This window comes from Ovis aries, chromosome 21 (assembly GCF_016772045.2).
Source record: "Ovis aries strain OAR_USU_Benz2616 breed Rambouillet chromosome 21, ARS-UI_Ramb_v3.0, whole genome shotgun sequence".
NCBI classification, from domain to species: domain Eukaryota; kingdom Metazoa; phylum Chordata; class Mammalia; order Artiodactyla; family Bovidae; genus Ovis; species Ovis aries.
In genome coordinates this window covers 39,674,631-39,686,401 of record NC_056074.1, presented here as the reverse complement: position 1 = coordinate 39,686,401, position 11,771 = coordinate 39,674,631, and the positions used below count along the sequence as shown (strand labels likewise).

At 50.5% G+C, this 11,771-nt stretch overlaps 1 protein-coding gene across 1 annotated transcript; it reads right to left on the bottom strand.

The window, feature by feature from the left end:
* Nucleotides 1–201: 201 nt before the first annotated feature.
* On the bottom strand, nucleotides 202–7,161 carry ARL2 (ADP ribosylation factor like GTPase 2). The gene is given in 5 exon segments (NM_001162552.1): nucleotides 202–336; nucleotides 1,190–1,270; nucleotides 2,787–2,949; nucleotides 3,045–3,155; nucleotides 7,097–7,161. Coding segments are annotated over 5 exon segments (555 nt in total).
* Between the last annotated feature and the right edge of the window lie 4,610 nt (nucleotides 7,162–11,771).

The window sequence follows — 11,771 nt, the reverse complement described above, 5'->3', positions numbered from 1 at the left end:
ACAGCCAGGGTGACAGGCCTCCCGCCTCGGGAGCCGGCTGGCCACAGGGCAGCAGTGGGCAGCAGTAGCAGCAGCAGGGTATGGAGGGGGGCGGGGGCTGTTAGTTGGGCTGGCGGACTCCCACCCTTCCAGGGATGGTGCTTGGTGGAGGGGTGGGGGGTACCTAGACTGTGAGCTGAGTGGGGGGGCATCAGAAGCGGCTCAGTCGGCCATGAAGATGCGGCTGGAGATGTCATCCAGGAGCCAGTCGATGCCAGGCAGCAGGTTCTCCCCGGTGACGGCGCTGCAGCCCTGGATGCACCAGTGGTGGCTACGGATAGAGTCCAGCTCCAGGGCCTGGGAGGGCGGAAGGTGATGGTGGGCCCCAGGGACCAAAGGCCCTGCCCACCCTCAGCCCCTTCCCTCCCCTGGCCCCGGGGAAATCCAAGTCCCCTTCAAAGGTCTGCTTTGGGAAGCCTCCCCTGGCCCCTGGTGAAGATCTGCTGGCCTCCCAGGGCACCTGGGCTCTCTGTCACCACCATGCCAGCACTACCCCTTATAATAAGATAGCAACAAGGGCCCGTGACGTTGTGCTATGGGCCCTACAAATGTCCTCTTATCCATTCACCCCCATGGCCCCGTAAGCCAGGGATTGTGTTTGCCATTTCACTGAGGAGAAAACCTCAGAGAGGTTAAGCAGCCTGCCTTAAGTCACACAGCTAATCAGTGGCAGAACCTAGATTCTAACCCCACGCTTTCTCATTCTGGTATTCAAGCTTCAGAGTCAGAGTTAAGATGTAACCCGCGGTCACATAGGCCTGTGTTTAAATCCTGGCTTGTCTGCTTCCTGGCTGTGTGACCTTGGGTGAGTTACCTAACCTCTCTAAGCCTCCTTCACCATCTGTAGAATGATGATAATGGTTCCTGCCTCAGGAGGTTGCGGCGAGAACTGAGTAAGGTAGTCCATGCAGAGAGCCTGGCACAGAGAAGGCACCCACTGCTTGCCGGTTAGTTTTCCCCGGGGACAATCTACCTGCCGGTCTGCCATGCCCCAGGCTGCGGAGCACAACTCTGTCTTCCATCACTGAATCTCCAGGACCCTGAACAGGTCCTGCCACACAGCAGGGGCTAATAAATGCTTTCTAAATAAATCAACAAAGAATCACATGCCCCTATTCCTCTGTGAGCTTGTGCCAAGGCCTGGACTCACCTCGCGGATGGCGTTAGAGGACAGTGCTCCGGGCAGGTCTTGCTTGTTGGCAAAGATGAGGAGGGTCGCTCCGGCCAGGCGCTAGAGAAGAGAAACAGGGTTACCCTGAGGCGGGGTGGAGGCTCAGAGGGCAGCCCAGCCCCTGTGCTAATCACCCAGAGCAGCTGGGGTCAGAGAGCAGTTTGGAAGATTAGAGCAAGGTCCCATGGTGGTTGCAAAGACACAACTAGGGTGGGCAGTGTGAACACGGCCTTCCTGTCCAGCCATTATGGGCTGGAGGGAGCTGTGGGCTGGGCTGAGACCCTGGTTCCAGCACAGTCACACCCAAGTGGGCACCTCTCTCCTCCCTGCATCAGATTCCTCTTCTATAAATGGGAGGGGGTTGTGGACAAGGGGAAGGGGAGATGGACAAAGGGGAGGGGGTTATGGACAAGGGCGGGTGATGGAAAAGGGGAGGGGGGGAGGGACAAGATGATCCTCAAGCCTCTGCTCCTAGACTGCTCTGACCTGATGACCTGACATCAAAAAGAATGCGACTATCCCAGGGCCTGTAGGGCTGTGGGCAATGAGCTTCCCCTCCTCCAAGTTCATACAGTCCCCTAACTGTCCCACTACCCTGAGAGGCCTTCCTCTCTGCCCGTGATTCCAGTTATTTCCCTCTGTGTGTTTGTGCCCGGGAGTCCCTCCATGTGGATGGTGGCTCTAGCCCTTAAAAAGGGCCTTGAGGTGCCAGGCCAGGGCTGAACATTCAACAGCCAGGATCTCACTGGATCTGCTCGACTGCTGGTTAGGCCTGTTGTCCCTAAATAATTATTAACAACTCCCTCTTTAACTCTCAAAAGGGTCCTGATTTTCAGCTAAATGCATGGAGTAACCTGGATTAAATCCTGGAACAAAGAAAGGACATTAATGGAAAAACTGGTGCAATCCAAACAAAACCTGTAGTTTGATTAACAGCAACTTGTTAATTTCTTATTAAATGGTTTTAACAAATGTTTGGCAGTTCTGTAAGATGTTCACATTAAGGGAAACCAGGTGAAAGATACATGGGTAACTTTTCACTATCTTTGCAACTTTTCTATAAATCTAAAATTTTATTTAAAGAGCATTTTGGCCCAGACAGTACATTTTAAGATCACCGTAATTATTAATATAATGCCCATCTGAGAAATGCAGTGGCGATTCAGAGAAACTAAGTGCCTTGCCTAAGGTCACAAAGCAAACAGTCCAACTCCACTGCCTGCCAAAGCTTCACACACCAGCCTCAAGTCATCCTCCCCAAAGCCTGACTCAAGGTGCAGAAACTGAAGCTCAGGGTGGTGAAGCAGTGACGCTGTAGGGACATGGACCCACATCTCAGTCCACACAGACCCGTGTTCTGCTTCATGGCACTGTGAGCCTCCCCGGGGCAGGTGTACAGGTTGTCTCTGCCTCCCCAAGGGTGCTGGACATGAGGGCTGGGTGAAGGAATAGACCCCAAATGAGCGTACCCCTGGGATCATGGACCCCACGGGGAATCGGCTGAGGGTAGTGTTCACACATCCACACAGGTGCACGAAGCACTGGGACCTGGACACTGGGGGAGCCCCCGGCCCACCTCCTCCACCAACAGGTTCTGGAGCTCCCGCTGGCAGTCCTGCATGCGTTGGCGGTCGGCGCTGTCCACCACCCAGATGAGGCCGTCAGTGCTCTCAAAGTAGTTCCGCCAGTAGGACCGCAGGGACTTCTGGCCGCCCACATCCCAAATGTTCAGCTTGAATCTGGACAGGGCAGTGGGGGCCGCAGGGTCAGTCTGGCCCCCGCCTGCCCTCCCTGCCCTGCGCTGGGCAGGCCCACCCTCAGGGACCCCGCTCACCCTCGGTGCTCCAAGGTCTTGATGTTGAAGCCTAGTGTGGGGGAGATGGTGTCGATGTCTTCGCCGTTGAACTTCTTGAGGATGGTCGTCTTGCCGGCATTGTCCAGGCCCCTGGGGGCACGCCGGGTTAAGGAGAAGCCCCCAGGCTCTGCGGGCTGGTGACATCATCCCAGGGCCCCTCTCTGACCACATATAAAAGCATGTTGAGTACCTGCCTGACCTACACGATAAATGTGGAAATATATCATCTTCTGACCAGATGCTCTTAATTCATCCCACAATATATACGGTTGGCCAGGCTACCCTGGTTGCTCAGTGGTAAAGATTCCACCTGCCAATGCTGGAAACTCGAGTTCGCTCCCGGGTCTGGAAGATTCCACATGTCAAGAAGCAACTAAGCCCGTGCATGACTACTGAGCCTGTGCTCCAGGAGCCGCAACTACTGAAACTCGCGGGCCCTAGAGCCCCTGCTTCACAAGAGAAGCCGCCACCAGGACAAGCCTGCGCACCACAGCTAGAGAGGAGCCCCCACTCACTGCAACTAGAGGAAAGCCTGTGCAGCAATGAAGACCCAGCACAGCCAAATAATACAAAAACATAAAATAAAAATGTACTGTTGGCCAAAAAGTCCTTTCGGTTTCGCCACAGATGTTACAGAAAAACCTGATGGACTAATCGCCAACCCCATGCTTAAGGCCTACGCTGCTCCAGAATACCTCTGGCTCTGGGGGTGCCCTGGAATCACAGTCCCTGCCCTGTGCAGCTTCCACTCCAGTGTGAGACAGCTGGACTGAGGCCCAGACTGCAAGGAGCTGGCTTTTTGAAGGACTAGGGGAAGAAGAGCATCCAGGGAGCAAGTATCTGGAGGCAGCCACCGTTGCCCTTTTGTTTCTGGAATATTTCAAAGCCTTTGGTACTGAGTGTGCAAACAAATGGGTAAGTTCACCAGCCGGAGAAAACCACCCTCCTTTTTCCTTCTGACATCCATGGGGGCTTACAGCTGGGATTCTAGGGGGCGGTGAGAGGACCTCTCCCGGGATGCACCCTTAGTCCCTGATCACTGGTGGCTGACTGCTCTCCTCATCGCCCCCCAGCCCAGCTCCATCACCCTGCTTCCTTCTCTACTGGATCATTCTCATCAGCTGATGAGCGGATGTCTCCCCCACCAAGAAGAAGCGGACAACACCCTCTCTTGACCCCTCTCCCCCCAACTTTTTCCTTTATCTCGTTCCCTTTACAGCAAATCTCAGGACTGTTGTCCATACTCACCCTCTGCAGTTTCTGTCTTCCTGCTCCTCTGTGAACCCATGAGACCTCTGCTCCCACTGCTTCCCCGAAACTGCTCTAGCCAAGGTCAGTCCTTAGGGACGCCTTGCTCTCCACTGACCGGGTATCCTCAGCCTTCTTCTTCCTGCTCCTGGCCAGCCCCCTCCTCCACTCCGGGACACGGCCTTGCCTGGCTCTCCTGACTTTTCTGGTCACCCTTCCTCATCACCCTGCTGACCTTTTGATCTGAGCTCGGCCCCAAGATTCTCTTCCCTGTCCATACATACTCCTTCAGTGATCTCACCCAGAATTATGGCTTCAAATACCATCTTTCTGCTGATGACTCTGAAATTCGTACGTCCCACCTGGCTGCTCCCCTGGATATTGGTCTCTAGATCCAGCCGCCCGGGTAACACTTCTAGGATGTCTCAGCGGCATCTTACAGGCCCAATCTGAGCTCTCATCTTCCCCCTGAATGTGTTCCCCACCTCCTTCTATAATACCTGTCAGCAAGTGGCTCCTCAATTCATCCTATCACTTAGGAGCCACGCTTGACACCATTCTTCTAAAGCTCACGGCCAATCCAGCAGCAACTGTTGCTAGTCTATCAAGATTTAAATCAACGTCCGTCACTGCTTCCATCCTGATCCAAGCTACCATCCTACCTTACCTGTGTTACTGTGGTAGCCTGTCTCAGCTCTCACTTCCTCTCTGCACTTCTCATTAAAGGAAACATCCCCTACTGTATAGTATGGGGAACTCTACTCAATATTCTGTAATAACCTATATGGGAAAAGAATCTGAAAAAGAATCAGTTCAGTTGCTCAGTCGTGTCCGACTCTTTGTGACTCCATGGACTGCAGCACACCAGGCTTCCCTGTCCATCACTAACTTCTGGAGCTTACTCAAACTCATGTCCATCCAGTCAGTGATGCCACCCAACCATCTTAAAAAATGGATGGAAAAAGAATGTGTGTGTCTATATATATATATATAACCAAACACTCTGCTATATACCTGAAACTAACACAATATTGTAAATTAACAATGTGCATGTGTGTGCTTAATCACGTCTGATTCTTTGCAACTCTATGAACTGTAGCCCGCCAGGTTCCTCTGTCCATAGGATTTCCCAGGCAAGGATACTGGAAGGGGTTGCCACTTCCTACTCCAGGGGATCTTCCCACCCAGGGACTGAACACCTGTCCCTTTCGTCTCCTGCATTGGCAGGCAGATTCTTTACCACTTGCACTACCTGGGAAGCCCCAAAATCAACTGCAAAATAAAAATTAAATTAAAAATTTTAAATTTAATGCAAAATAAAGTTAAAATGCAAAAAAAAAATTTATTGAAAAAAAAAATATGGGACTTCCCTGGTGGTCTAGTGGTTAAGACTTCACCTTCCAATTATTCAGGGGCTGTGGGTTCAATCCCTGGTCATGGAGCTATGATCCCACAGGACTCAGAGCCAAAAAACAAACGACATAAAACAAAAGCAATACTGTAACATTCAATAAAGACTTTTAAAATGGTCCTCATAAAAAAAATCCACAAAAATAAATAAACAGAGGAAAATTTCAGAACTAAAGGCCCCACCTGAAATACCTCTTTCATCTGACCTCGCCTTCGGTGTTCTCACTCCCTCAGGTCACACACTTCCCTCCTTGACAGTCCTTTGAACACACCAGTCGGCTTCCTCCTCAGAGACCTTGACACTTGCTGTTTCCTTTGCTTAAACATTTTTTCCCCAGATCTCTACATAATTCATGCCTCACCTGTCTAGATTCAACTGTCACTTTCTCAGGATGGTCTTCTTTGACCACCGTATTTATGCAGGATTATTCTCTGTAAGTGCTATATATTTTACTTATTAACTTTGTTAACATTTTCTTCCCTCAGTATCACACAAAATGTCCGAAGGTAGGATTTTTGTTTGTTTTGCTGTTTTCCCTAGCCGCCCAGGACAGAACTTAGCACGTAACAGGCGCTCAATAAATGTTTATTGGATGAGTGAATTCTCTGTGCCTGTCTTAAAAACAAACATGATGTAAATGTTACTAAGTTATTTGTGCACATAAATGTCTCCTCTCTGCTGGGGGTGAGGCAAGCCCAGCTCTTGATCTCAGCTTGCCCCCCACCCCGCCACAGCCTGGCACGGAAGGGGGGAACGGATGTGCACGCCTGCGAGCGAGACTCAGACAATCGACAAGGCCCTTGGGCCTACAAGCCGTCAACCGCGGGGACTCCGACTGGCCGTGAGACAGCAAAGAGATGGACAGTCGGACCCACACGAACCTAGCGACCCGCAGACGGCGCCCCTCCTCCGCCCTCTACAGGGAGAGTAGGGCGGGGCCCGCACTCCCCCGAGAGGCCGACCCTGAGGGCGGGGCCGAGGCCCGGCACCCTCCAACTAGGGGAGGAGGCGCCCAGGGCGGGGGAGGACCGCGGCCCCACGCTCGGGCCGACGGGTGGTAGTGTTCCAGTCTCCAGCCCCGCCTCCCCCTATATTGGGACACCTGGTCCGGCCGCCGCGCCGTGACGCCCACACCTTGGAAACGAAGCCCCCCCCACCGCGTCGAGCCGGTGGTACGGCCTCCTCCCGGCTCCCCCCCGCCAAAAGTGATGGTAGGGCCCACGAGCGTGACGCACAATGGGCAGTTGGTATAGGCCGGCCGGCCGCACAGGCAGCGCCCGGTAGGGGGCGCCTGACACTGCCCGCCCGGCGGGCCCCCCCCGCCCCCCCCCCGCTACCCTCGCGGCTCCGGCTCCGGCGTCAGGAAGGATACAGCATGAGCAGTCGCAGCTCCCGCTCTTTCTGCTTCATCTTCTTCAGTATGGTCAGAAGCCCCATGTCCCGGTAGCCCCCTCCCGGCCGCCGTTTCTTCGTATCCTGGGACCCCTTTCCCTGCTCCTATTGGCTGTCACGCCCACGGACAGCACAGCCTATTGGCTGGCTCCTCGATTGGGCCCGCCCTCGTTCCCACGTGACCGCGAAGGCGCCGGGAGGTGCTGGGATGCACAATCCTTCTAGCCTGCCGGGCGGGGGGCGCTTCAGCGCGGCCCCTCGCGTTAACTCTTCGCATCCCCAGTTCCTGGGTGACCAGGGCACAGCGCTTCTAGGACCTCAGGCCCGACTGGAACGGAAACCTGAAGTTCCGGTGCTGTGTCTTAGCTGCAGAGGGAGTAGTTCTGGAGTCAGAACCGAGAGCCCCAAGGGGCTCACCCTGGGGCTACCGTAGGGCTTTGTTCCGCGGAAACAGGATCCAGATCCTGCTGTCTTGGGCCTTGGAAGGCGTCATCCTAAATCTGCCAGTGTTAGGGTTTCCCCTCATTCCCTGGCTTCCGAAATCAATCGTAGGGGGTAGGCTGGGGATTCTTCATCCAGGGTGGAAATGCCCCTGAGGAAATGTGTAGGGCTGTCAGTGGTTGTTCCAATTACAAGGCAGAGCGCCTGTCGTCTAGAGGTCACTGGACAGACTTGCACAAAGAATTGTTCTGCCCAAGATGCCCATTGTTTCTCTGTTGAGAAGCACCATTTTTCGTTTTACCAATAAGAAAATTGATGCTCACATGTGCTTAGCATAACTGACATGTAGGTGCTCAATAAATATTTGTAGTTTAATGAGTGACTTTGTCCAAGAGTTTGGTTCTTTACGTTCTCAAGTCCAGAATAAGTGAGGAAGCCGAGGCCAGGGACTCTGCAGATTGTAAACTCAGAAGGATGAGCTTGGGATTTCACTGGCAGCCCAGTGGTTAAGACTCCTGCTTCCACTGCAGGGTGCAGGGGTTCTATTCCTGGTCGGGCAGCTAAGATCCAGCATGCCACTCAGTGCCCCACTCCAAGAAAAAGATGAGTCTTGCACTTCCCTAGCGATCCAGTGGTTAAGACTTCTTTCTTCCATTGCAGGGGGGTGTGGGTTCAGTCCCTAATGGAACTAAGATCCCTCCTGCTGTGCCAGGAGGCCAAACAATTAAAATAAAAAATGAAGGGTGAGCCTTAGTGTCTTTGTTTTGAGCCCTTCCCAGGAGAACGATGGGGTGAACGTGAGTAGGCAGTGGAAGCAGCTGTGTCTAATGACTGGGAAAGACCAGTGCAGCGCTAGCTGAAAAGAATGATTTCTGTGACATTTTATAAAGCATCCACGTTTCCTGCTTTATCTTCTCTGCAAGTCTAAGAGATTTATTTCCTTTTTGTAGATGTGATAGTGGAGTCCCCAGAGTTTAAGGAACTTGGGCAGCAATTTAAACTGGGTCTGGTGGGCAGTACAGAGCATTGTTTTTCTGGGTTCCTCCATGGTGTTTGTCTACAGAGGAAAGGTCTGGGGTGAGCTGGAACTTCCCATCTTGCAGAAGAAGGTTGTAGAGAGATGAGGGCTGGACAGAAAGGGGTGCCTGGTGGGGCCCCTCGGTCAGCACCACTTGCGCTCCACAAGCGCCCCCAAGGGGAAAAAGTGACAGTAATTTTTCTTCAAAGGCTTTGAAATACAGCTAAGATCACAGTGTGTTTCCATCGTGCCTCCCTGAGTCTACACTACAGAAATTCTAGCACCAGCACATGAACGTTTATGACAAGGACGTTCACTTTGGCATGGTTTGGAACAGCAAGAAATTGGAAAAAAATCAAAGAGTCTTCAGTGGACATCAGTTACCTAAGTTGGGGTAATCATGTGTGGTGGTTTCTATTAAGCCTTTGAAAAAGGTGTAGTATTGGGCTGAGCAACAAGTTTATTCAGGTTTTTTCATAAGATGTTACAAAAACCCGAATGACCATTTTGGCCAACCCAATACCTGCATGGAAAGATGTGCAGGCCATATTAAGTGAAAAAAATGAATTTCAGGCCCATTTTAATTTTTGAAATGACAATAACCCCTAAACAATGTTATTTAAACTATGGGATACTAAGTAGCCCATTAAGTAGATTGTAGAGTTACTTTAGTGTCACAAATAAATTGGACCATATGAAATTGCTCATATTTGACTGTTTGGACCACACAGATACCAGTTTCATATAGCTCGACCAGGTAGCATGAGCAAAAATTAAATAGAAGGAACAAAACAGAAAACATTTCTGGGATTTCCCTGGTGGTCCAGTGGCTAAGTCTCCTTGCTCCCAATACAGGGGACCCGGGTTTAATCCCTGGTCAGAGATCCTTCATGCTGCAACAAAAAATTGAAGATCCCATGTGCTGCAACCAAGACCTGGCACAGCCAAATAAATAAATAAAAAAAAGAAAACATTGCTGCCTGTGCCCTTGAAGAGAAGGCATGTGGTATTTGTTAGCACGTTTGTTTCTGATATTTATATCAGATTCTGATTTATATCAGAATATATGTACTCACAAGGTCATAGTCATAGAAGTTTGAACATTGCTGCAACTCCACTGTTAACGCTGGAGCAGGTTTGAGGGAAACTTAAAATTATTGCTGTAAGCACTTCTGGGTGGTCTTACTTCACTACTGCTGTTGTTGCTGTGATTAAGGCAGTAAGTCGCGCCCGACTCTGTGAGCCCGTGGACTACGGCACACCCCTGACACAGGGATCAAACACAGGGATCAAACCCACATCTCTACCGTCTCCTGCGTTGGCAGAGAGGTTCTCCAGCACTAGCGCCACCTGGAAAGCCCTGTTAGGAGCCTGGTGAAAGTATTTTCATTTGCCTCATGGAAAGGAGGAAAGGTTGCTCTTGAGGAAATAAAATCTTTGGGGAATACCTTTGAAAGAAAACTGGGAAAGAAGATCTCTAGAGCTGTAGTTATATATAACTGAGAATATATATATATCTTTTGAATATATACATATTCACAGGAAAGACTCATGAGCTTAAAATACCCAAATCCTGACAGCTCTGAAACCGGCTTTGGAAGGGAGAGTTTCTTGGAACTAAGTAAGTGAATTTCAACTTGTGGATAGAGTTCTAGATGCCTTCTAAAAGGGAATATTCATCCAATATCTGAGGAGGAAAATCTGGCCTTATGGTTTTAATTTTAAGACATGTAAAATTTTTTTCTACACCCCACGGCATTCGGGATCTTAGTTCCCCAACCAGGAATCAAACCTGTGCCCCCTACACTGGGCGCACGGAGTCTTAACCACCAGACTGCCAGGGAAGTCCCAGAGGTGTAACCTTTTGGATCCAGACAGTCCACTTCCTGCATCACCTTTATAATCATAAAGGAAACTTTGTTATTATGGAACAATAACAACAATAATAAAATTTTTTGAAAAGCAACAAGGGAAAAGACTCTACTTAAGTAAAACTGTTGATCATTAAGCATTAGCACTGAGTAGTATTATTGTTGTTTAAGACAGACACTAAGACACCAGGACACTAAGTCGTGTCTGACTCTGCGACCCCATGGACCATAGCCTGCCAGGCTCCTATGTCCATAGGATTTCTCAGGCAAGAATACTGGGGTGGGTTGCCATTTTCTTCTCCAGGGTATCTTCCTTACCCAAGGATCAAAGCCAAATCTCCTGCATTGGCAGGCGGATTCTTTTTTTTAATTTAATTTTATTTTTTCCTGCGCTGGGTTTTTGCTGCTTTTGCCCAGGCTTCTCGCTGCGGTGGCTTCTCTTGTTCCAGAGCACAGGCTGTGGGCACTTGGGCCTCAGTAGTGGCGGCACAGGGACTCAGTAGACATGGTGCACAGGTTTAGTTGCTCTGAGGCATGTGGGATCTTCCCAGATCAGGGGTCGCACCTGTGTCCCCTGCACTGGCAGGCGGATTCTTATCCACTGCACCACTCTGGAAGTCCGGCAGTCAGATTCTTTACTGCTGAGCCACCAGGGAAGCCCAGCAAGGAATATATATCAAAGTATATATTTTATTTATTTGTATATATATTTAAGGTTGGTCCAGATCAATTTCCTATTTGATTCTTTTAAACTGTAATGTTCAATTGAGGTTGTTTAAAATGAAGTTACAGGGACTTTTCTGGCGGTTCAGTGGTTAGGACTCCATCCTTCCACTACAGGAAGAGAGAGTTCAGTTCTTCATGGGGGAACTAAGATCCCACATGCCATGGGAGGGGTGGCCAAAAAAAAATAGAGTTAAAAAAAAGTAGTGTGAAGAAGCTTACCATCTTATATATATATCTTTAAAAAGTTACAGTTTTGATCAAAGGAATCCTTCCTGTTTTTCTCTCTGGTGAAACATCTGTGATGCAAGTTTTATTTTGGGGACCACACATGTATGACGAAAGCTCCACCCAGCACTTGGCGGCAGCTTTTGTCCTTCTAACGAGTAAACGAAGACCGGGAGGGTTGAATACACGACTTAGTCACCGACAGCTGCCTGTGGACCACGGTCCTACTCTGGCTTGCTCCTGTACCCCCACCCCATTCCCCCCGCGGTGGTGGTTTAGTGGGCCTGAAGTATCCAAGGGCCACCGTGTCCCCAGTGCATGTGTGTGCAACATGCAAGCCATAGCCGAAGGCCTCGAATGGCAAGTCAGAGTGT